Consider the following 27,077-nt stretch of genomic DNA (forward strand, 5'->3'; position numbering starts at 1 on the left):
GTTTAGGAAAGATTTCCCGGCATCAGCCGCAAGGGGATCCTGCAGGCAAGGAAGCAATCATTTACACATACAGTTATGTGTGCCCAATTAGCTGTATGGGAATAATTGGCAAATAGATCGCTTTTCTCTCCCTTGCTTTGGAATAACATAAAAGCATATCTAAAGTTATTTATGAAAGCAATGAAGTGATTGTATTCGGTCATGTAGCATCAGGGCTGGACGTGCTGCTAAATATACTGGGGGAGCTGTCCGCTCTGATGGTGCTGAAAAGAATTCCTGCAGGCTTAACTGGATTCTGATGGGGAAAATCCAGCTGTTTAAGATTGTATATTAGCTCCTTCCAGTATCTGTAATTCAGCGTAATGGTTTTAGTGATCTGCCCCGTAGTATAACATTGTATTTCTAATGAAGTATGACGCAATGCCATGCTTCTCACATAGCAGTAAGTTATATATACACAGTTTTAGAAGCAAACATGTCACAAGAGCTGACTTACCTCAATGTCCCACATCTGGACATCTCTACAAAACTGTATGAAACTGATGTGTGTGTTTCTTGTAATAAATGTGTATTACCTGTTGCCATTTCCTTCTCTGGATATCTACTGTATGTTGCTATGTTCTGAGTGATAGCGTCTTAGGGGGGTGGAGGTTTTATAGAAGGGGGGAGGGGGGGGGGGGGGTGTTGGGCAAAGTCGATAGACTATATGAAGGGAATTAGTCGTGTATACTTGCACTTATAAGGATGCTATGGCTCCTCAATTATTATTATAATTATCAATCCCTCATCACACTAGTCCATGGCAACAGCAAGTTTACTTCTGGCACTATAGGGGTTAACTTGGTTCCACTACAGTGAACTTTGCTTTTCAGTTTATACCGCTCAGAAGCGAACTAATATAATGAAGCAGACCCATAGCAATGAAATCATGACATAATGTGCTCTCCTTACAGGAACAGGATAAATCTTGCTTTATGCTCGTGTTATTGTATTGCTGGTGGCTTTATAACTCAAGAGATGACTAATCAAACGTAGCTCTCCTTGAGCATAGAAAGATGTCATGGCCATTAGAACAGCACTGAAATTCTCCTAGCCCAGTGCTTCTCAGCCTATACTTCTCATATGTAAATGATGGTGTCACGTTTGTCTTTCTCGCTGATTTACGTCTGTCAACTTCTGTTCGCACCACGGTCTCCAGTGATGTCTCCAGACTCTATTACTCCGCCTCAATTTTTAAGGATCGTTTTGTAACCGCAAGGACAGCAAGTATTGTATGACTGCATCACATGAGCAGTAATGTACTGAGCCCAACAGCAGTCACCAAGTAACACGCCACAAGCAGATGCCACTTACAGACAGTATTCTCTGCTATTGGGATGCTCTTTTTGGAGAGTCAGCCTTGCTGCACAGGTGCACATGCTGTGGTAAGACCCCTGGGATTCAGGAATATGGTGCTCGGGGATTTCCATTCTTCCAGTCCAATATCTGCTGCCTCTGAATGCAGCCAGACTACGTCGCTTTGATGCCTGTTGGAACTGAAGGTGTTGTTATTATTACTCTTTGGAAATAGCTGTTCTTCATCCACTGTGCCTTGTGTGCTTGATTGGGTTTGGATTGCCAACCGCAATATACAAACAATGTACATACAATAAGTGAAACAGGAGAGGCTGCATTATTTCAAGCTGAGTATAATTACAATAAAAGTGCAGGATCTTTTTCTCAGTACGCAACTAGCATTGGTCTAGCAGTCTGCCTTATTCTCTCATCTGGGAGCATACCATCGCATTGCCACCGCACAAAGTGCACAGCCATCATTTTGTACTTTTAAGTTGCAATCAAGGAGGAAGAATCGGACACTGTGTATATTTGATTTGCATCACTGTGTGCTTTATACTACATTGTGTACTCTGTACCTGAATACACCTGAATACACCAATCGCAGTCATGTCTGCGAAGATCCTAGTGCTTTTCTTCTTATTGTCAGTTTTCCAAGCCTGGTAAGTGGAATTGGATTATGATTGTGGTGCTGTGTTTAGTCGTGGTGCACTGCAATAGACAGCGCTAATTTATTTAGTTTTACTGCTTTTAGTCTACGTTTAAAGCATTCTTCATTCAGAGCATCTGTCTGAAAGTGATTGATTGGTCTCATATTAGCAAGGAAATTGAAGTGTGCCCAGTGATCCTACACAAGCACTATGAGGTTTCTCTTTGCAGGAAAGTTCCTAGGCTAGAATATTGCTTTCTGGATTATTGCTTTTTAAATACATGTAGGATCACATTATTCTGCAGGACTACAGTAGCTGTGTAATAAATAATCAAAGCAACACTCCTTTAATCCACGACATCCAGTGCAACCCCTACTTGTTGGAGGATTACATCGCCTGTCATATATATAGTTTTACAATACCTTAGCCAGTAATAAACATACTGTACAGACTGAGTAAAGCTGTAAACCAGGTTTCCCTTTTTGCCTTCTATTATGATGGTGTGAATGTTATGCATTATAATTCAACTCCACTGTCACTTGTAGTTCAGTGACCTGACATATACCTACTTTGGTGCCGATCCACCTGCAGTATGGTAAGTACATAAACTGCAGATATAATATGTGGATTGTATATCTTTTCTTTTTCCTCCTGATTCAAAGTAATTAGGAGAATTATTACAGTAGGTTACAGAGCTGTCAGACAGTATACCATATAAATAATCCCTAGGGCACTGTAGATGGAAAGCAGTACTATTTAATACAGGACAAGTCAAGTTGTATACAATTTATTGAGCATTGAAAAATAGACAGCATGAAAATTAAGAATTATTTAACCTTTACATTCCCCATGAAAACTTTATGAGGCATGGTGACTGCAAGAGAAATTTAGGAGACAAGGACCAATATCTCTATCTAACCTCCTAGGCTCTAATACAGTTTTCTTGTAAGGCCCATGACAAGGATATTAATTCTTAACATACATTGGTCAACTTCACTTCTCTAGCTGAGCTCTATTACATTTAGTAATGCCTAAGAGCATTGACAATGTAATTGCTATCCATGCTCTCCTTACTCGCTGCATGAATATTATACTTCCCAAATGTTGTAAGGAGACACAGTTTATGTTGTGGAACCTTATCACACATTATTAAGCCTAACTTACAAAATGACAAGGCCCATATAAACCTAGTGTTTCTTTACCTTTTAATGAGTTAGTTTCTCTTTACAAACATGAATGTAACAGTGTGTGCCATATAATTAGGAACAATTGTATGTCTTTATATAATATAACAACAGTCACTGTAAAGGCCTGAGGGGCCATATTGGAATAATGATGAGCTGCAGGTTGCAGAATCACAGATCTGTTGGAGATTTGGCCATTTTTAGTGTATGTTTATACATAAGTAATGGAGCCGGTGCTAAAGTTGTCTCTCTCAAATTGTATATAATGCCAATTACTGGCACCTTGCAAAGTTGTAAGTTAATGCATCTTTCATTTAGCCAATTAATATGATTTAAGACCACATTTCCTACATATTTATTCATTTAGCTTTAGTTATGTGTATAGTAAACAAATATTTACTTTTAGTTGTCTGATTTATTTTATGTACACTGGTGGTATGGAAACAGTAATTCATTTCATATCTTATCAGTCTTCATTATTATTTATGACACTTTAGGTCATATATAAAATCTGAGGATTCAGCAGTAGAGAGTACAGGATTAGTGTGTTGGCCAAAGTAGAAAAAAACCTTGAATAAAACAGTATCATAGACAGTTCCCTTTGTATTAAATGTGCTGTTTTTAGTAGTTTCTAAATGGTTATTGCTCTTATTGAAAGTGTCTTGAAGCAGAAGACAGCTACAAAACACTTGTTTCATTGACTATTAATATAGCAGGATATTTATATGGGAACTATTTTCTTTATTTCATAAATTGCTGCAGCTCAAGGAAAATTGAGGATGATGAATATGAAGATTTAACAGTTAACCAAAAATGGGTGCTGGCTCCCAAAACACAAGACACCGATGCAACACTCATACTCAACAAATTGCTGAAAGATTATGACAAGAAACTAAGACCTGACATTGGAGGTGAGTTTTGTTTGTCATTTTATGATCTAATATGGAATGTACTGGAACCAGATAATGTGATTGGGAAAGATATATTTGCACACACCAGCACCAAGTAGTATACAATGAATAATTTTGTATGTCCCGACTAAGAATGTCTCAGGAAAACACATAAGAGTGGGTTGACATAATTAACATTCACAGCAATTAGCAAAATAACATACATTAGAAATAATGTTAAGTTATTAACACACCATGGTGTAGCCTTTTGAGCATGACAGTAGTTTAACAGAATAATTCTACATAATGCTATCTATATTAAATCATTTAAAAAAAAGAATCAATTCCAACGAAAAGCTCTTATAAAAATTAAAGCGTATAAATAATAAAACCATAGAACTAAAACCAGAAATGGCTGATGCCCAATGCTCAATATTAATAGAAGATTGAAAACGTGCATTTATTTACATCTGCCCAATCATGAAAATGAAAAACAAGTGAAATTGTATTGGTGTGAACCTACTATTCTAGGTTGCTTTATTAAATTACTTACAGACTGTACATGAAGCAAAGTTATTTTGTTTCACTATGTCACCGTGTCATTTTTGCAATGTTATTGAGATTACTCATTGTTCTGGACCTTTCACTGCATCTGTTCTACAGTACATGTCTTGTATGCAGTTACAGTACATGTGTTCACCAATAGTAGACTCCTACAGACACAGCACTGTAACCATACAGTATATGCACCGAATCCCTGTCATAAATACAGATGCATGTGTTTCTGTCACTTAGTGTTACCTTCTGTATACTCAATTGGCTGTACTTTTGGAAATACAGTTACTAGAATGTATCCCTAGTTGTTTTGGCAACACATTGTGTTATGTCTAAGAAGTCTATTCCTAGTTGCAACAGGGTGTATGAGTATATATTTGAAACCTGTTGATGTCCCTGATGTTCTCTTATGTCCATACATCTTCATATAATATTTGATGTAGTTTTTGCCTTCTCCATGTTCTTGCTTACATGTCTGACTTGGGTAAGAGCGCCTCTTGTTTTCATTATTCAAAACAGGAGAAACAAGTATATGCAGCAAATTATATATAATTGGTGGTCTGGTTAAGCAGTTTTGGTTCATCCCTTTGGGGGCAGTGCTCCCTAACCTATTACTAACCTTCAGTCTGGGAATGTGTTACTGGGCAGGCAGTGCCATCAAGATCCAGTTCCACTCTTCCAAGTCACCACTTATGAGGAGGAGGAGCATCTAGCAGCTTCAGAGGCAGATACTAGTTTCTTCTGCCAGAAGCTGTGGAGGGGTCTACAGAGACATTGAAATCATGGAATGGTTGACATTATGTTTGCCCCTGTTTCTGGTGCTAGAGCCCTAGATAAAACCTGTAGCTAATCAAAGTATTACAATGTTATCAGGAGTAAAGATCGTTTTATCTTGGTCCTCCCCTCAGTTATCATATTAAGGAAAGTTTAAATTTGGAAACACTAGATTATTGGTTCTTAACTAGGGTTATTGTAATCCCTGGGTAATAATACATTTTACATTATACAAGAGACTTCCCTCCTGTGTTGTTTTATACTCTGCACTTTTTCATTGTAAAGTAGATGTTCAACATGTGTTTTTATTCCAGCTATGTCAATAGTGCCGTATTTATTTTTATTTTAGCACATTTTAGATACTGGTGAATCATCGTGGGGGATGGAATGTGTGTTTGATTTTTTATTTTATGTATAGGACTATATAGATTTATATGCATATTTATTTAACCATTGTTAAATTGTTAACTAAAGCTAGGATAGATGTTTTTAAAAAAAATATTCCTATTGGATTATAAAATGTCAGGTGTAAACTCTCATGATACTCACATCCTATGGACCTACAGTATGTCATTTTCTTCTGTAAGAGTATCAAATATAGTATATAACGACTGACAAAGGGACTGAGTATGAAATCTAAAGTTTAACAAGCTCTTGAAAAAGTTAAGAACCACTGCACTAGGTCAATATGTAGACAATTGGACACTGTAAACATATCAAGAGTTGAAATTAGTGTTACGAGAATCTAGTTAAAGATTGTGGTTCCAAATGTACTTCAATATCAAATGAAGATTGTACAGCAGACATTTTTTGAGAAATACTAGAACTATACATGTACATGTTTAACTGGATTGGGGCAGCACGGATGGTGTAATGGTTAGCATTACTGCCTCACAGTGCTGAGGTCATGGGTTCAATACCCACCATGGCCCTAACTGTGCGGAGTTTGTATATTCTCCCCATGCTTGCGTGGGTTTACTCCGGGTACTCCGGTTTTCTCCCACCATCCAAAAATATACAAATAGGTTAATTGGCTTCCAACAAAATGAACCCTAGAATGTGTGTGTGTGTGTGTGTACATGTGGTAGGGAATATAGATTGTAAGCTCCACTGGGGCAGGGACTGATGTGAATGTTCAAATATTCTCTGTACATCGCTGCGGAATATGTGTGCGCTATATAAGAAACTGTTAATAAATAATAAATAAATAATAACTTGATGTTAGCTTAATTGAGCATATGAATATGGCTATATGATCAACAATAAAATATGTACATGTACAGGTATTTGTATATACGAAAAGAGTCTATGATTGCCTTATGTTTATTATGATAACCACATTTGGAGCAAAACATGGGTGGTGGAGACTGGGGTGACTCAATATATGCACAGCGTCTGCGCGCGCATGTTTGTGTGAATATATATCTATATATCATCAGAGATTCCGCCATATCGCATGTGCAACATTTTGTGGCTGCTTCGATTCTTTAGTATTGAACTTGCACCCTTGGCTAATTGAAAAGCATTAGCTGATATCTGAGTCGCAGGTGCAATTATCTGCGCTAAGCAGGTACTATCAGCCATATCGCAGCATCAATGAGTGACATGGATGACACACACCAGGTAAAAAGTGTCAAGTGAAAGGTTTCTCTTTTTCCACAGTCTTCCCGCAGGCAGGCAGCTCACAGATGAATGTTAGCAGGACAAGCAGGTACAGGTTACAACAAAGCAATCCAGAGCAGACCTTTGCAAACTGAAATATCAATTCTCCAGAGAACACGGAAGTCCAGGCCCCCTAACAGTAGCCACCCCTTAGGCCTATCACCTGGGTGACTATTTCACCATTAGAAGCCCTGTTCCTTCTGTCTAATACCTTTTTGAAACAAGCTGGCAGGTATCTGCAATCATGCTGACTGTTCCTTAGAATAGACAAAATGGAATATCTGACCTGGATTCTTTCCAGTCACACCATATCCAGGTATGCACATGCTGCCACTGTTGCACTCTTTTTCCATAAACTTCAACCATGCTGGTGAAGCTATTAGTTTTTTCAGATGGAGGCTCTACCTCTCCTACCTATTCCTGTAACTCCCCTGGGAAGATGCCTCTTCTCCACCTCCTTCCGGAGTCCCTCCTCATTGCCCTCTTCCCACTCCCATAGATTCACTGCAGGTTTGACTTGAGGATCAGAATTTATAAATAGAGGGCATCTGCACTTAGAAGGAGTTTCCAAGGGTGATGTTGCACCACAAATTTGAATGGCAGAAGGCCAAAAATTATCTAGTCACATGCAAATTCGTATGGGTGCATGACCCATGATTAGATGGAACTCTATCCCCAACTGATAATAACTTAGGTATGCTACTGTCACATCATTGCCAAGCACCCGTTCTACAGTTGAGTAATTGTGCACCTTGGGTAGTAATTTCCAGCTTAACTATAAAATAGTTGCGGCTTAATCTTCCCCCTTACCTACAACATACCCAGTGTCGGACTGAGGCATAAAGGGCCCACCAGGGAATGCAGTGTTAGGGGCCTATCTTTAGGGGTGTGGCTAATCTACAAAGGGAGTGTGACCAGCTGCCACAGAGGTTTGGCTAATCATTAGAGAGTGTAATATCAATGAATACATAGTAAATACTTCTAGTTTATGCATTATAATGTACCAGATTATTAATGGCAATGCGCTGTACAGAATTTACCATTGCCCCAAGAAGAGGTAGGGCCCCCAGGCAGTGGGGGCCCACTGGGGGTTTCCCCTGTACCCCTGGGGGCCAGTCCAACCCTGAACATACCCCAAAAAAACAGTTTGTCAACCCAAGGCATAGGGTTGTTATCAAACTGTGAGATCTAAGTATCTTATAGTCATTGCAAACCTCATAGCCCACAAAAGCTTGAGTAGCAACTCAAACGGATTACTCCCCTCTCTGTTTGACTCTTCTACTCCTACGGGCAGCCTTGTAAAAGAGATAAAACTATTTTTTAATTACTACACAGAGTCGTGTAATAATGTCATGATGTATTATCTGGTATTTCTCAGGGATTGCAGAGAAATCATGGTTGGTTTTATGCTGCTAGGTCTATAACTTCTTGCTTTTTCCTGAAATTCTAAAAGGCTTTAATGTGGACTTATGTGCCTTGCAACTAGGGAGTAAATAACACACCATAAATTTTTTAATTTGATCACCGTAGAATTTTCAGAAAGATCTCCGGTTCCTATCCCTTCACATTTATTGGGAAGATGGACCTTTCACTTTCCACTGTCCTGTCCAGTCTGACAAGCAGGAACCACGTGATCGATAACCTGCTGCCTTCCCTGCTCCTCTCTCCAAAAACTTCTGCTTTTGGAAATATCCTACTGTAATCAAATGTAAGATTTATGGTGTGTTATTTACTCCCTATTGACATCATCCCTCTTTTTTTGCACACTTTCCATGGATTTTTCCGTGGAGGCCTTGTGTGTTTGCGGGCAGCACTTGTAAATATTTGCATATTCTGTTTAAACCTATACCACTAATTTAAAGTGGTCCTGACAATTAGGAGTTTTTATTGCCATACAAGAGGGTTGATTGGTACTTCCAGGGCTTGAACAATGTAATATAGTACATCTGTAGCTCTTTCCTTCTATCTTCTTGGTGCAGTCCTATCTTCTTTGTACGTTTTTCGCTGCGTACCCCTAGAAGCTTTTAGAAAAACTTATCTCTTTGGAACTTTTGGTTCAACCTCGTCCAGTCTGAACCAGCCAAGAACCTGCCTTTTCCTTACCTGGAATATTCATAGTATCATAGTAACATAGTAACATAGTAGTTAAAGCTGAATAATGACTTGCGTCCATCGATTTCAACCTTGGTTTTAGCGAGTATGATCTATTAGGTTATACCTTGTTATATGTAGTGTATTCTGATATCTTTAAAGACAGATTATGATTATTGTTTGTACCCCTGGATGTTTTTAACCAATAGATTTGTCCAACCTTATTTTAAATGTATTTATTGTGTCTGCCGACACCACCTCACCAGGAAGACTGTTTCATAGTTTGGCTCCCCTGACCGTAAAAAATGTTTTCATTCCAAGGGAATGAAATATTTTTTCATCCAATCTAAACTCATGTCCTAGAGTCCTTCCTTACAGTTAAAAGGGCACCTGAGAGTTCCCTAAATTGGCCCCTGATATATTTGTTAAGCATGTCCCCCTTAAACGTCTCTTCTGCAGTTTAAACAATCTAAATTTGTTCAATCTGTCCTCACAGCTTAAATTGCCCATTCACTTTATTAGCTTTGGTGCTATTCTTTGGATTTTTTCCAGTTCTATGATGTCCTTTTTATAGTATGGGGCCCAGAATTGTACTCCATATTCTAGATGTGGTCTAACCAATGATTTGTATAGTGGCATGATTACTTTTGAGTCCCTAGTTTTCATACCCCTTTTTATACATGCTAGTATCCTGTTGGCTTTATTTTTTGCTAAGTGACATAGAGCACTCTACTCCAGTTTGTTATCTACTTTGACTCCTAGGTCCTTTTCAAGTTCTGAATAACCCAATGCCTCCCCGCTTAGGTTATAACTAGCACATTGGTTATGTCTCCCAAGATGCATAACCTTGCATTTATCCACATTGAATTGCATTTTCCACTTTTTTGCCCACTCATCTAATTTATTAACCCCTTCCCGCCGCAGCCTGTTTTTGCCTTCCTGACAGAGCCCTTTTTTTCAAATCTGACAGGTATCACTTAAGTGGGGATAACTTTTTTTTTATTTTACTTATCCCAGTGATTTTGAGATTGTTTTCTCCTGACACATTGTACTTCAAGTTAGTGGTAAATTTGGGTCGATACAGTCTGTGTTTTTTTGTGAAAAATACCAAAATGTCGCAAAAAAATGGAAAATTTAGCAATTTTCAAAATGTTAAATTTTCTGCTTGTGAGACAAATAATCATACCACTCAAAATAGTTAATAACTAACATAGACCATATGTCTACTTTATATTTCCATCATTATTTCAACATCCTTTTAATTTTTTTGGACACTAGGAGGCTTAAAATATGAATAGCAAATTCTCAAATTTTCAAGAAAATTTCAAACACTGATTTTTTTAGGGACCAGTTCAGTTCTGATGTGACTTTGAGGGACTTGTATGTGAGACACCCCCATAAATGATGCCATTTCAAAAACTGCACCCCTCACAGTTTTCAAAACAGCATTTTGGAAGTTTGTTAACCCTTTAGATGTTTCACAGGAATTAAAACAAAGTGTAGGTGAAATTTCAAAATTTCATTTTTTTTGCAGATTTGCAATTTTAATACATTTTTCTAAGGAACACAGTAGATTTTACTAGAGAAATGTGACTAAAAATTGATTCCCCCAATTCTTTTGTTTTCATAAATATCCTATATGTGGCCCTAGTGTGCACGTTGACCAAACCACAGGCTTCATAATAGAAGGAGCACCTACTTGATTTTGGAGCCTCCTTTTTATGAGATTATTTTTTAGGCACCATGTAGGTTTCTAGGCACCATAAGATGCTAAAAGTTAGGAACCCCCCCACAAGTGACCCCATTTTGCAAACTACACCCCTCAGGGAATTCATCTAGGGGTATAGTGTACATTTCAAACCCCCAGGGGTTTCACCAATTTTGATACAACTGGGCTGTGCAAATGAAAAATTACATTTTTTACACAAAAATGCAGTTCTGGCTCCAAATTTGTCATTTTCACAAGGAATGTAGGAGACAAAGCACCCCAAAATCTGTGCCCCAATTTCTCCCGAGTACGGCAATGCCTCACATGTGACCAAAAAATACCATTTGGGTGCATGGCAGGACTCAGAAGGGAAGGAGTGATTTTTGGATTTTGCAGCTCAGATTCTGGTGGAATGTTGGTGGGTGCTATGTCGCATTAGCAAGACCCCCAAAGCACCAATACAGTGGAACCCCCCCACAAGTGACCCCATTTTGCAAACTACACCCCTCAGGGAATTCATCTAGGGGTATAGTGTACATTTCAAACCCCCAGGGGTTTCACCAATTTTGATACAACTGGGCTGTGCAAATGAAAAATTAAATTTTTTACACAAAAATGCAGTTCTGGCTCCAAATTTGTCATTTTCACAAGGAATTAAGGAGACAAAGCACCCCAAAATCTGTGCCCCAATTTCTCCCGAGTACGGAAATGCCTCACATGTGACCAAAAAATACCATTTGGGTGCATGGCAGGACTCAGAAGGGAAGGAGTGATTTTTGGATTTTGCAGCTCAGATTCAGGTGGAATGTTGGTGGGTGCTATGTCGCATTAGCAAGACCCCCAAAGCACCAATACAGTGGAAGCCCCCCACAAGTGACCCCATTTTGCAAACTACACCCCTCAGGGAATTCATCTAGGGGTATAGTGTACATTTCAAACCCCCAGGGGTTTCACCAATTTTGATACAACTGGGCTGTGCAAATGAAAAATTACATTTTTTTACACAAAAATGCAGTTCTGGCTCAAAATTTTTAATTTTCATAAGGTATGAAGGAGAAAAAGCACCCCAAAATCTGTGCCCCAATTTCTCCCGAGTATGGCAATGCCTCACATGTGACCTAAAAATACCAGTTGGGTGCATGGCAGGACTCAGAAGGGAAGGAGTGATTTTTGGATTTTGCAGCTCAGATTCTGGTGGAATTTTGGTGGGTGCTATGTCCCATTAGCAAGACCCCCGAAGCACCAATACAGTGGAAGCCCCCCACAAGTGACCCTATTTTGCAAACTACACCCCTCAGGGAATTCATCTAGGGGTATAATGTACATTTCAAACCCCCCGGGGTTTCACCAATTGTGGTACAACTGGGCAGTGAAAATGAAAAATTAAATTTTTTACACAAAAATGCAGTTCTGGCTCAAAAATTTTCATTTTCACAAGGAATGAAGGAGACAAAGCACCCCAAAATCTGTGCCCCAATTTCTCCCGAGTACGGCAATGCCTCACATGTGACCAAAAATACCATTTGGGTGCATGGCAGGACTCAGAAGGGAAGGAGTGATTTTTGTATTTTGCAGCTCAGATTCTGGTGGAATGTTGGTGGGTGCTATGTCGCATTAGCAAGACCCCCAAAGCACCAATACAGTGGAAGCCCCCCACAAGTGACCCCATTTTGCAAACTACACCCCTCAGGGAATTCATCTAGGGGTATACTGTACATTTCAAACCCCCAGGGGTTTCACCAATTTTGATACAACTGGGCAGTGAAAATGAAAAATTAAATTTTTTACACAAAAATGCAGTTCTGGTTTAAAATTTTTCATTTTCACAAGGAATTAAGGAGACAAAGCACCCCAAAATCTGTGCCCCAATTTCTCCCGAGTACGGCAATGCTTCATGTGTGACCAAAAAATGGCAGGACTCAGAAGGGAAGGAGTGATATTTGGATTTTGCAGCACAGATTCTGGTGGAATGTTGGTGGGTGCTATGTCGCATTAGCAAGACCCCCAAAGCACCAATACAGTGGAACCCCCCCACAAGTGACCCCATTTTGCAAACTACACCCCTCAGGGAATTCATCTAGGGGTATAGTGTACATTTCAAACCCCCAGGGGTTTCACCAATTTTGGTACAACTGGGCTGTGAAAATGAAAAATTAAATTTTTTTACACAAAAATGCAGTTCTGGCTCAAAATTTTTCATTTTCATAAGGTATGAAGGAGAAAAAGCACCCCAAAATCTGTGCCCCAATTTCTCCCGAGTACGGCAATGCCTCACATGTGATCAAAAAATACCAGTTGGGTGCATGGCAGGACTCAGAAGGGAAGGAGTGATTTTTGGATTTTGCAGCTCAGATTCTGGTGGAATGAATGGTGGGTGCTATGTGGCATTAGCAAGACCCCCGAAGCACGGTGAAATGATGAACCTAATAATCCATAGATGTGTGGTATATTTTAAAACACTCCTTTATACATAGGCCGGGTTTGTCGGGGCAAGTGTCACACTGGAAAATAGTTTGCTTTCTTATTCCCTTTTTATAGCAAACTTTGCACCTTTTTTGTGTCCTGCCCTTTTTTCCAGTGGAGGGGATTTCATCAGGAAAATGCTGCCCTGGTACAATACGGGGGCCAGTACTAGAAGTACTGGGGCCCTCTGCCTGCTGGTTCCCAAATATTAGGCCCTTTATGACTTCCTCTTGAAAGTGCATAAATGTCCCCCTCTGGCTGGTAGAACGGAATAGCACGTAAGCGTTATACAGTGCCATCTGGATGATATACACGGCCAGCTTCTTGTACCAGATTTTTGTTTTCCGCAGGGCACTGTACGGCTTCAGTACCTGATCTGAAAGATCCACTCCGCCCATGTACTTATTGTAATCCAGGATACAATTAGGTTTTGAGGTGTGGGTACTGGTACCTCGTACAGGGACGGAGGTGGTACTGTCTCCATGAATTGTTGTCAGTATAAGGACATCCCTCTTGTCCTTATATTTGACCAACAACATATTTTCGGTGGATTGTGCCCTGCTTTCACCCCTTCTCATTACTTGGGCAATGTGCATTTTTGGGAGGCCTCTTTGGTTCTTGCGCACAGTACCGCAAGCTGCTGTACCTCTTGAACCAAGGGCCTTAAACAGGGGGATGCTAGTGTAAAAGTTATCCACATAGAGGTGATAACCTTTATCCAGGAAGGGGTGCACTGAATCCCAGACAATTTTTCCACTAACACCTACGAGGGAGGGCGGGCATTCTGGCGGTTCAATTCTTGAATCCTTCCCTTCATATACCCTAAACCTGTGAGTGTACCCTGAGGTGCTTTCACACAGCTTATACATTTTTATGCCATACCTTGCCCTCTTATTGGGAAGGTACTGGCGGAATTTAACCCTTCCTTTAAAATGTATAAGGGACTCGTCTATGCAAATGAATTTATCTGGGATGTACATCTCTGCAAATTTGGCACTGAAATGATCAATGACCGGCCTGACTTTGAATAGCTGGTCAAAGGTGGGATCATCTCTGGGTGGGCACTGTGCATTATCGTTGTAATGCAAAAATTTAAGGATTAACTCAAAACGAGTCCGGGTCATAGCCATACGGTAAAATGGGGTGCTGTACAGAACATCTGTACTCCAATATTGCCTAATTTCTGGCTTTTTTACTATGCCCATATGAAACACCAGACCCCAAAACGTCATCATCTCTACTGCATCTACAGGGGTCCACCTAGCAAATGATGACGTGGGGTTTTGAGCAATAAACTGCTGGGCATATAAATTAGTTTGGTCCACCATTAAATTTATAAAATCATCAGAGAAAAATAATTTGAAAAAGTCAATTTCTCTGAGACCTGTGGAATCAAATTGGATTCCTGGGATGGCCAAAAACTCAGGAACCTGGGGCTCAAAATTGTCTGGTGGTGGGGTCCATACGAGATCAATTATTGGGGGGGGGGGTCTCAGCTGCTCTACGGGGGCGTCTTTGAGGGGGTCCCTCATCACTAGAGGAGGAAGAGGAGCTTAAGACGAATCCTTCAAATTCCCCGCTTGCATCACTGGCTGTGTCAGAGTCAGAGGCAAGCATGGCATATGCCTCCTCCGCTGAATACATTCTTCTGGATGACTGGGATGACATTTGGGATGACATTTGGGATGCCATTTTTATTTTTGTGTTTCTGGTAGTGAAATGTTTCAACACGTGTATAGTGTAGGGGGGTACAAACTTTATTTCAACCCGGGGGGGTATGTAGTGTGTAGTGTATATGTAGTGCAGAAAAAAAAAAAAAAAGGTCCTGCGCCAAAAATTGAGCACAGATGTTGGTCAGTAACATCCTACACTGAACAGCGCTCAAAGGCAACAGGAATTTGATCAAAAAAAAAAAATAGATTAACCCTGTGCCGAAAAAGCTGATCAGTGATGTACGTCACTGATCAGCGCACAGTGGCCACAGGACACCCACAAAATCACAGTGTGTGTAAAAAAAAAATTAAAAAAGACCCCACAGCACCCTCAAAAAAAAAAAGGTGATCACCGATGCGACACTGATTACCAGTGAGGGGCAGCAGGTGCACAACCTTTGGTGCAACTGACAGTGCAACTGGCAGCAACTGACAGGTATATATAAAAAAAAAACCTGCACCCCCAAAAAGTTGCTGATCAGCACAGATATACTGATCAGCACAAAAGGGGGGGCAGCAGACACAAAATATAGCACTCTCTATCTCTCTCTGTCACTATCTCTCTCTATCTCTCTATCTCTCACTATCTATCACTCTATGACACTGCAGCAGCAGCACTGACAGTTATATATATAAAAAAAAAAACCTGCACCCCCAAAAAGTTGCTGATCAGCACAGATATACTGATCAGCACAAAAGGGGGGGCAGCAGACACAAAATATAGCACTCTCTATCACTCTCTGTCACTATCTCTCTCTATCTCTCTATCTCTCACTATCTATCACTCTATGACACTGCAGCAGCAGCACTGACAGGTATATATATATAAAAAAAAAACCTGGACCCCCAAAAAGTTGCTGATCAGTTAATTTATACTGATCAGCACAAAAGGGGGGGCAGCAGTCAGTTGCACACGCAGCACAGCTGTATATATATATATAAAAAACCCAGCACCCCCAAAAAGTTGCTGATCAGCACAGATATACTGATCAGCACAACAGGGGGGGAGGGGGCAGCAGACACAAAATATAGCACTCTCTGTCACTATCTCTCTCTATCTCTCTCTATCTCTCTCTATCTCACTATCTATAACTCTATCACACTGCAGCAGCACAACACAGGAAGTCACAAGAAGTCACAAGATCCAGGAAGCATCCAGCACGCTACAAGCAGTGATCAGGTAAGTATTTGCAAGGATCAGGTCAGTATATCACGGCAGATAGGCACGGTGACCGCACTGCACGCAATTCCAGACCGGAATGGCGTCTGCAGTGCAGTCACCGTTAGTTTAAATCCCCCTCCTTGGCTGTGATTGGTCCGTCGGACCAATCACGGCCTTTGGGGGCGGGTGGGGTGAGGTGGGGTGACACCAGTGTCACCCTTACACCCCGTGGTGATTGGTGCTGTACTTTACAGCACCAATCACCACCGATCCCTGTGTCACCGGCGAACGTTATTCGCCGGTACACAGAAAAGGCTGTAATTGGCTGTTCACATTTGAACAGCCAATCACAGCGATCGCCGAACGGGGGGGGCATCGCTGCCCCCCCTGGGCGGCGAGGGGGGATGTCTGCTGTCAGGGACAGCAGACATCTCCAAACTGTCACCGCGTCTATAGACGCGGGGACAGTTTAAAGCCATGACGTACATGTACGTCATGTGTCGGGAAGTACATCCCGGCCATGACGTACATGTACGTCAAATGTCGGGAAGGGGTTAAGGTCGATCTGAAGCGTGGAGACATCCATGGTTGATCTAATTACTCTGCTCAGTTTTATGTCATCAGAAAAGATGGAAACATTGCTGAGTATTCCCACCACAATATTCTTAATACATATGTTAAATAAAATGGGTCCTGGTTCCGAACCCTGTGGCACTTGTACTGGTATCATATTTGATACTGCGCTGGTCACAACCACTCTCTGTTCTCTATTACACAGCCAGTTCCCTATCCATCTACAAATTCTTACCCCTAGTCCCAGATCCTCCATTTTATTGATATGTGGCAATGTATCAAAAGCCTTAGAAATATCTAGGAAGACCACATCAACACCATTTCCATTATCAAGGTTGTTGCTGACATCCTCATAGAAGCCTATTTATTTGTTAGGCATGTGCAATTTTTCACAAACCCATGTTGGTTAATACTAATCGAACTATGAAGATCTAAATATTACTGGATACCGTCCCTTAAAAATCCCTCAAATAATTTACCCACTATTGATGTTAAGCTCACAGGTCTGTAATTAGATGGGTCATCCCTTTTTTGAATATTGGTACTACCTCTGCTATTCTCCAGTCTTTTGGTACCTTACCCAATGAAAGTGAGTTATCACAAACGTAATACATAGGGGTTGGTAATTCCTCATTTAATTCCATGAGTACCCTAGGATGAATCCCATTTGGGCATGGAAATATGTTTGTTTTGATTTTGCTGAGCCACAATTTTATCTCATCTGTTGTGAAAGCAATATTAAGATCTAGCTTGCTCGTTCCATTTGTGGTACCTGTATATTGCATTTAATAGTTAATGATTTGAGGATATTTTTCAGTGTTTATCATATTACCTCTGCATTCTTCCTCTCAAATAACGCTTCCCTCATAATTTCTTTTAAAGAGTTTGAAGTTAGTTTTCCTAAAATTTAATAAAGTGTTGGACATTTTATGTCATCATTACCAATATTGTGGCTACCAGCAGATTCTCTCCAGTGGACACTAATAAGCTCTTTGCCTTAGAACGCAATACCATTATTAGTATTGAAATCAAATATTCCAGCCAGCTGGTCACTACCACCTTTCCTCATCACTGGTAAAACAGCAGTTCCATCATATCGGCTTTAAGGAAATTGGGTTGAAATGTAATAGGATGAGAGATTCAGAAAGTGAGAAATTTGGTAAGAAATCTCCAGTTTTTTTAAAAACGGCAATCATGTAATTGATTGCTGCTTTAAAAAAACCTGGAGATTTCTTACCAAATCTCTCCCTTTCTGTAGCTCTCATCCTATTACATTTCTTTCTTTATCTCTAAAATGCCTCAGAGGTACACTAGGAGCAGACTGTTTTCTTTCCACTAGAGAAATACCAATGTATACTGTATGTGCAATATTATGTTTTAATCAGGGCTTAGTTTTAAATGTATTTAATAAACCCCATTTGTGAAGGTAATCCAATCCTTTGTATGCTTTTTTTTAGTGCTATTCCACTTTCTTGTTGTTTTTCTGTGTATTATACAGGACTAGCTATCCTGTTCTGAGCATAGTTGCTGCAAGAAAGAGATAGTGGGAGAGAGGTAGATCTCTTAAGGAGCCCCTGTTTGGATCTCCATCTCAGGGTTCCAGTTCTGTCTTTTCACCGCCAGTATCCTGACTGCAGGGATTGCTTATGTATCCCCTTGTCTTTTTACATCAACCTGAACAGAAACAAATGCACACACAAAAACCATTTGCACCCACCATACTAACCAGTAATTATTTATCAGGTGCAGCAAAAGCAACAGCAGTAGTAGCAGACCATCCAGTACAGGTCACTGAGGGTAGAGGGGCTGCATTAGACCCTGCCCAAACTGATGTGATATGCAGGTCTGTACAGAAGGGCATAGCCAAACTACTAACTGCTACATTTCCACTTGACTTATTCTAATGCAATGAAACATATTTGAAACAATGAAAACATAGATTTTCAATACAACAAAGACATTTGTAAACACATTTGTCAATTTCATTGGGACCCCGATATGTGAAGTAGGACTAGCTACAGTAGATCAGGCTACACTAATCCCACCTATTAAATATCAATATTAATATAACAGATACTCATCTGTGCTATGCTTCTAACAAAAATTTATGGAAGTTAAGGAATTGTGTAAGGTACTTTTTGTGAACAGCCAAATGTTATATGTTTTCAAAATATTTCAAATCTAATTTACGATTATGGCAGTTTCAGTTTACCTATAATTCATCATAAAACCTATCTGACATGTAAATACTTGCAAATCTGATTAATATGATGAACATTTTCTATACATTCATGGTGAAAGGTGCATTTAAGGTATGCTGGTCTAGGGGCTGTGAGTTCTTTAAAATAAAAGGCACAGTTTATATACATTACCTATCATCATTTTTAGTGTGCCTACCTTAGATCAAGTGAAATGAAAAATATTTCCTCTCTGTTAGTAGTACAGTGTATATTATTTTTTTGGTTTAGCATATGCTGGGTCATCTCAGCCTTTGCCACACTCTGCTAAACTTTGCACTCCTCTTATTCTAGCCCTGCCCCCTCTAAGCTGTTTGCCACCTGCCACCAGCTCCTCTGTGGCACCATCTCCATGGTTAGTTGGACTCACCCATCTTTCACTGTGACCTGACCCTCCCCAGTTCACCACCCATCGATTTATCCTTTCCTGCCAGCTCACATAATTATCCCAGTGTTCAGTCCTCTAAAGTCTGTCTTTTTTCCCTTGCAATTGTAGCTGTTGGGACACATGCCCTGGTTTCCACTGCATATTAAAGAGATGCTAAGACTTTCAATACACCACCCAAATCACTGTTTTTTTCAGAAAGTAATGAACAACTTTAGCAGCGATTTACAGCAGTGCAAAAGAAGGGAATTCTGTAGAACAACTTGTCTACAGTTTCAGCTCCGACTGCGACCCAACACCCAAAGGTGATTTGGGCTAATTACTTGTACCTCTGAAACACCCCTATACAGATGATCATAAAGGAGTTTACTTTTATAGCAATCAGGACTCTGATTGTTTTAAATGTGAGTTGGGGTGGACAAACAATGTTCTTCAGCGACATTGATGTTGTTTGAAATGATCTTTTGCAAAGACAGTATATTTTGGGTCATCATTCGGTGCTAGGTGGGGGCTGGAAGGGATGGAAGGGATTGCATCGCACACCAGCATGTTGTATAATTTGAAGTCCATTTGATTTTTACCAAGCAACCAATCCCACCACCTCCGAAACAGCCAAAGACCATAACGTAACCTCCTCCATGCTTGACTGTCTGTGGAATGCAAGCAGCCAGCATGTGCTCCTCTATCAAGCATAACACAAACATATGCCACTTGGATCCAAACACCTCAATCTTTGAATCACCTGTAAATAGAACCTTCTCCCACTGACTAGTGATCCAGCTCCTGTGCTTTTTAGCCCACAATACTCTCTTTTTTTTATTTATGGGCCCAAGCAATGGGTTTTTGGGCTGCAACACAACAATTCAACCACTGGCTACAAGATGACATTTGAAATGTATTTCTTCCTCATTTTCATCAGAGCAGAGCTATCTATCTATCTATCTATCTATATATCTATCTAAATTGTGACAAGATCACTGGAATAGTGGAAATGTATTTATCTACATGCACATAATATAAGCCCCCTATTAGGTGGAATGCCGCCAATTGCAATCAGTATACCAATCTAGGCATAGGGAGATGGATTCTTTGCAAAAAAGAAAGTTCTAAAATTTGCTGATGGTGGAAAATATGTAGCTGTACATATTAAAATGTATCAAAATGTATCGACAACTGAATAACTTAAGCTAATATTAAATGTCACATTTTCTTTTCTTGTGAAAGTCATACTGTTTCTTTATAGCTGTCTGCTGATGGAACAAAAAATCAAAACTTTATATTCAAGACAATTTTTTAAAATACATATAATGTCCAAAACCTGATAAGGACACAGCAGCAGGTGGCACTCAGGGACAGTTCAGAAGATTTACAGATATAGTGCCTCTCTTCTTTGCAGGGGCTGACGATTCCATCGCCAGCCCCCACCAGTGGCCAGCTACTGCCAGGGGCACGTGTGCACGAGAAGCTCCAGCGTTCTGTAGCAACGGAGCCTGCTAGGGGCCCCCGCCGCCTCCCTCGCCGTCACCGCCGGTCCCCCTCGCCTCCCCGCCCCCCCAAACTGGGCAGCGTCTCCCTGAAGTGGAGACCGGCAGGGAGACACTGCCCAGCCGCCGTGATACTGGGACAGACGCTACATCTGTATATAACTGTTTTTTTTTAAAGTAGCAATCATTTACACTGCAAAACCAGTTTGATGTTGAAGTGTAAATGATTACCGCTTTAAAAAACTGGAGATTTTTTACCAAACCTCTCACTTTCTGATTCTCTCATCCTATTACATTTCCCCCCAAAGGTTATAAGATTTCTTAAAATTAAAAATGTATTTACACAGTGAACAATATTTAAAATAGTAGCACAAGTACAAAATTAAAGATACTTTTGTTTTTGTTTAAAGGGATTTCTCAGGTACAATGTCAAAAGTCCAATACATTTCGTCTCCTAGAGAGACTGTTAAATGAAATTCCCAATGAAGAAGTCTCTCTCTGCTAGATGAAACACGTCTGATGTGTGACACTGTACCTGATAAATTCCTCTGGACAAACAAGCAGTAACATTTTTTTTTTTTAAATGTGTGCTACTAGGTATTATTAATATTGTTTACTGTGTAAATAAATATTGAATTTTATGAAACCTTATAATTTTTCACCATTTCTTTGTGATCAGCGGGGGCTGTCAGCAGCCTGGTGCATGTGTGCTCACTGATAACAGTGCATGTGTGCTCACTGATAACAGTGCATGTGTGCTTACACAGCATACGAGGTCCAGTGACATAGCAAGTGCTTTCTGCAAACACAAAGTTAGGGCTAGAATTATATTTATTTAATTGGAGGAATGGTTCTCATCTTCTATATATGTTTAGTGTCTGATTGTTTGTCACCAAAAGACTGCCATCTGTTGGCATGAGTGAAACTACATCTCTTTCTCTCTCACACATGCGCAAACACAGAGGCAATCACAAGGCATCAGACTAGCTTCAGAAGCATTTGCTTAGACTGGGATTACTAGTGGTTATATATTATTTGAATTGATGAATTCCTCAACTTCTAAAGTCTAATCACACTCCCCAAATTTAGAAATTCTGATCAAGCTTCCTTACATAAGTGCCCATGCCCATTCCCTTCATCCAATCTAGCTAAAGTTATACTTTTGGATTACAAAAGAGACTACTGTGTGTGTGTGTGTGTGTGTGTGTGTGTGTTTTTTTTGCCAATCATACAGGGGTATTAAGCTCGGTGAAGTGATAAAGTGTCTGGAATTATCACCAGCCAATCGGTTCCTAACTGTGAAATTACAGGCTTGGTTTGAAAAATGACAGGTAGGAGCTGATTGTCCGGTGATAAAAACCAGACAATTAATACTTCCCCGAGCTTAATAAATCCACCCCGCAGTGATTTTGCTATGCAATTGCAGGGACCATCCTGCACATGTGTAGGACAGGTTCTGCATGTACACGGTACCACACCATCAGGAAAACTATGCTTGGATCACTTAAACGATACAACCTGAACCATCCCATAGTCCTAAACATAAAACACTGTGATTATCAATAAGGACAGCAATGTTATAGCTTTTCTACACTCCATATTTTTCAGTTTGCCCAAATTCCCACAGTACTCATTATATGTCTGGTGGTATTTACTTTACATACTTTTAATATAAATGGATGCCAGTAGGGAGGGGAATATCCTGCTCACCCACAATGCTAAGGGGTACTTTGTGAAATAGATAGAAAAGAGACCAAAGCATTTTGGCATTTAATGGCGCTCAGTGTGAGCCTGGAGATTAGCCTTTAATATCTGCTAGGGGAGGAGTTGAGGTCAGCAGTGGCAGCATGCCTTTTCTGTGTGCCAGGAGAAAATCAGAGATGAAAACTGGCAGATCTGAAGAAATGTATAAAAGAATATGTCTAGGATGTTTTATATGAGATTAAGTTGATCAAGCTGGGAAGAACACCTTAGTAAATCCTTCATTTTCCGCTTTTACCATAATACGTATATATATATATATATATATATATATATATATATATATATATATATATATTGTATATATATAATGCAATCACCTCCCCATGCTGTAAAATAATATCCTTGGGACAAGATTTAATGAGCTGCGATTTTTAGCCATTTTCCGAAATCGCACCTTATCGCATTTTTTCATATTGCATTTTTTTGCCTGAATTCAACTATTTCATGAGATGCGAATTCGCAGCAAAAAAATGCGATATGGTGCGATAAGGAGCAATATGGTGCGATTTTTAGTCATGAAAATGTGCGATTTTGCGGACAAGTGCGACTTGGGAGACATGGTAAGGTGCGTACTTGTTTACAGGTCCCCCCCCCCTCCTGAGCATAACCAGCCCCGGGCTCAAAGAGCCGGTCCTGGTTTCATAAAATCAAGGGGCAAAACAAATAGGGGTCCCCTTGATTTGATAAAACCAGCACCAGGTTCAAGGGCCAGTCCTGGTTCCCAAAATATGAGGGACATAACGAGTTAAGGTCCCCCATGTTTTAAGAACCAGCACCAGACCCAACCAACCAGCAGGGTAATGCCACAGCCTCTTATACAAGTCCCACCGGCCAAAGCATCCCCCCTGGGCAGGGATCCTGAGGAAGTGGGGACCCCCCAAAGAAGGGTTCCCCCCCTCCAGAATTTACTGCCCTATGCTGAAGCCTGGGGCTGTCTCCGATGGCCCTGGGCTGTGGCCATCGGGCTGATAAATGTGTAAAATTAGATGTAACTATTGTGAACAGTTGTGGAACTACAAGTCCCAGCAAGCATGCAACGCATGCAGGGACTTGGAGAACCCAGCATGCGGGGCATTAAAGGGCCTGATGGGACTTGAAGTTCCAGTATAGTACAAATAGTGAAAAATACACAGACACATGCATACAGTAAAACTTTACTACACAACTTGCCACGAAGCATCGGTCCCCTTCTCCTATAGAATTCATTAGCAAAGCCAGCCCTAAGCAATTTGATGCCCTAGGCAAAATGTTTGTTGGTGCCCCCTAGCAGAAAGCATGCATTAGCCCCCATATGAGAAAAAAAACTGGTACTTGTTTTCTAGCACGGCGCCCCTGATTTTGATCAAAGTGCATCTTATGCAATCGCATCACATTCAATATAGTGGCATGCGATGCGATTCAATTTTTAATTGTGAAAGCACCCTGATGGGTGCTTACAATGTTAAATGCACCCCCATTGTCAACGCCAACCCCACTATCAACGCCAACCCGAAGCGTGGCGAGTGCAGCGAGCCTGCGAGGAGCGGCGGTACGCCTCCTCCAACCTTTTTATACCCCCACTATCCATGTCGGCGTGGGGTTGATTTTAGATAGTGTGGCGAGCACAGCGTGGCGAGCGGCCATAGATTACATTAAATTTATTCCGCATCCACTCGCCACGCTTCAGGCTCGTATTACACGTCCCCTTGTGGGGCTCCCTGCACTCACCATGCTTTGGGCTCGGTGGCTCGCTGCGCTCGCCACACTATCTAAAATCAACTCCACGCCGACGTGGATAGTGTGGGTATGAAAAGGTCAGAGGACACGTACCGCCGCCCCTCGTGTGTTCGCTGCGCTCGCCACACTGTGGGTTGGCGTTGATAGTGGGGGTGGTGTTGACAATGGGGGTGCATTTAACATTGTAAGCACCCATCAGGGTGCTTGTACAATTAAAATTAAATTTTTAATTAAAATTGTACAATTTTTGAAAAAGTACTGCAACCAGGACGAAACGCCTTTGGACACTCACCCCACGCTTTTACCAGCTGCCATTTTTACTATTCCAATGTATGTTTTTTTTACTAATTACACTGTGCTTTAATTTAAAGCAACAGTAATCAGTATCTTCTTTGAAGTCACCTTCCCCCATATGCCCTTCTACTTGCACTGCATGGACCCAACATAAGAGTGAGACTCGCCGACACATCGCTACCACACGGTAAGCTACTACTATCATCTTTATTACACACAATTTGCATATCCTGAACTCCTGCCATTATCTTTGGAGGTACAGGCATCATCCCCAGAGTTTTGATGTGGAGGAATACAGGTTATCGTTACACCAACATCAGCCCATAAGACATCAGGTATTTGCCACATCGTGAGGCAGGTTACTATACCATCACCCATGGTTGGAAATTCCCCTCTCCTATCAACACCATCAACATCCAGCCTACAGTTATTGCTCCCAGTATACACATCATCCCAACACCCAGCCTACAGTTAACGCTCCCGGTCCGCACACCATCACAACACACAGCCTACAGTTATTGCTCCCAGTTTCCCATTAGTAAACTGTTTCCAAATCACACCAACCCCAGAGCGCCAACACTCCCAACTCCTTCTTGAATTTGTTCAAGACCAGGGGGACCGGGACTTCCCCCCAGGAGTGCAGGCCGCCAGGGTTCTCTCTAAGCGCTGTGTAAACCCTTCCTTTTATACAATTGTTAACTTATATTGCATTGCATTGCACGCATCGCACACCACTAAGTACGGTATGCGATGGGCGCCCTGCTAGGAAACAAGTACCGAAAAACACATAGATCCCCCACACTAAAATATTGAAACACATAGACTGGTGTGTGTGTGTGTGTGTATATATATATATATATATATATGAACAGGTTACCCCAACCGTGCTTCTATATATGTATGGCAGCAATTCTGGGGGGCCCTCTGTTAGGCAGGACCCAGGATAGAGATAGGAAAAAAGGGGGGGTTCCCAGAATGTGCCCTTCCTAAAATACGGGATAATAATTGTTTTATCCAACACCAAACGGAATTTACAATGCCGGTACAAAAGAGTAATTCTTTAACAAAAAAAGATTTAACGATGAAACGTTTTTTTTTATTAAAATGTTGTCTTCTCAGTGAGGATGTTATCCCAACGCGTTTCGTCAACAAATTGACTTCATCAGGGGCATTTTGACAGCAGCACAAAACATAGGAATTTATTTTATGATATGTAACCTCTATTAGCCCCTCATCCCTCTATTCTCCATTTGAAAGTACAGACAGATTACAACATGGAACATTATCTTTTATTCAGATTTTATTGTTGAAAATATCTTCAACTTGTAAGAAACAGACCACTATATATGTATCCCATTTAAGGACCCTATATCGGGTATGATGACCTTATAAGTCGTAAAATTGGTGATCGGATATTCACAGACAAGTCTAGATCTTTTTCACGGGTCTTCTAATCAATCTCCGTTTACTGATTGCACCTCTCCTCTAAAAATTAATGATTAAAAGTGACCTTCGTTCTATCACATCTCCATCTTCTCTCCTCTTTTTGATTCTGTTCTCCATCCTCATCATATCTTGCATTTTTATTATGTATTTTTATCATTATGTGACACAGTTCTATTGTAATTTACAGTGTGAAATTCCTATGTTTTGTGCTGCTGTCAAAATGCCCCTGATGAAGTCAATTTGTTGACAAAACGCGTTGGACTAACATCCTCACTGAGAAGACAACATTTTAATCAAAAAAAACGTTTCATCGTTAAATCTTTTTTTGTTAAAGAATTACTCTTTTGTACCGGCATTGTAAATTTCGTTTGGTGTTGGATAAAACAATTATTATCCCGTATTTTAGGAAGGGCGCATTCTGGGAACCCCCCCTTTTTTCCTATATATATATATATATATATATATATATATATATATATATATATATATATATATATATATATATATATATATATATATATATATATATATATATATATAGAACGTGAAGCTGGACAGCACTCCAATGTACAAGGGTAACCTTGCTCCGGTGCCTTCCAAGGACCTGTTATGGTCCTAATATGTAGTTTGTAGTTAGGCGGCACTCGAAGAAATAAGACACAACTGCAGGTGTTTAGGGATCAAACGTTTTCGATGTATTTAGTACATCTTCATCAGGATGAAGATGTACTAAATACATCGAAAACGTTTGATCCCTAAACACCTGCAGTTGTGTCTTATTTCTTCGAGTGCCGCCTAACTACAAACTATATATATATATATATACACACACACACAAAGGTGCATTGTGGCCCCCGAAACAATGGGCCAATTTGTGATGTGAATATATACCATTTCCTTTTTAAAATCCACGGAGTTCCACCATTTGTTTGGAGTGGAGCATTTCATTGCGCCAGAGGGGGGGAGAGAGATCCTATAAACTCACACTCTTT

General features: G+C 40.4%; 1 protein-coding gene across 2 annotated transcripts in view; it reads left to right on the forward strand.

Moving 5' to 3' along the window:
• The first annotated feature begins 968 nt into the window (after positions 1–968).
• Positions 969–27,077, forward strand: part of LOC146057392 (gamma-aminobutyric acid receptor subunit gamma-3) — a 487,036-nt gene continuing 460,927 nt past the window's right edge. Inside the window, exons 1-2 of one of the 2 annotated variants that reach the window (XM_083168580.1) lie at positions 969–1,997; positions 3,932–4,080. In XM_083168580.1, coding sequence (XP_083024706.1) covers positions 1,945–1,997; positions 3,932–4,080 — 202 coding nt within the window. In that variant the 5' untranslated portion in view covers positions 969–1,944. The remainder of the gene's footprint in view (positions 1,998–3,931; positions 4,081–27,077) is intronic. The other variant, XM_083168579.1, reaches the window with a different exon arrangement.

The sequence above is a fragment of the Crinia signifera genome, chromosome 2, assembly GCF_055691185.1.
Source record: "Crinia signifera chromosome 2, ASM5569118v1, whole genome shotgun sequence".
NCBI lineage: Eukaryota > Metazoa > Chordata > Amphibia > Anura > Myobatrachidae > Crinia > Crinia signifera.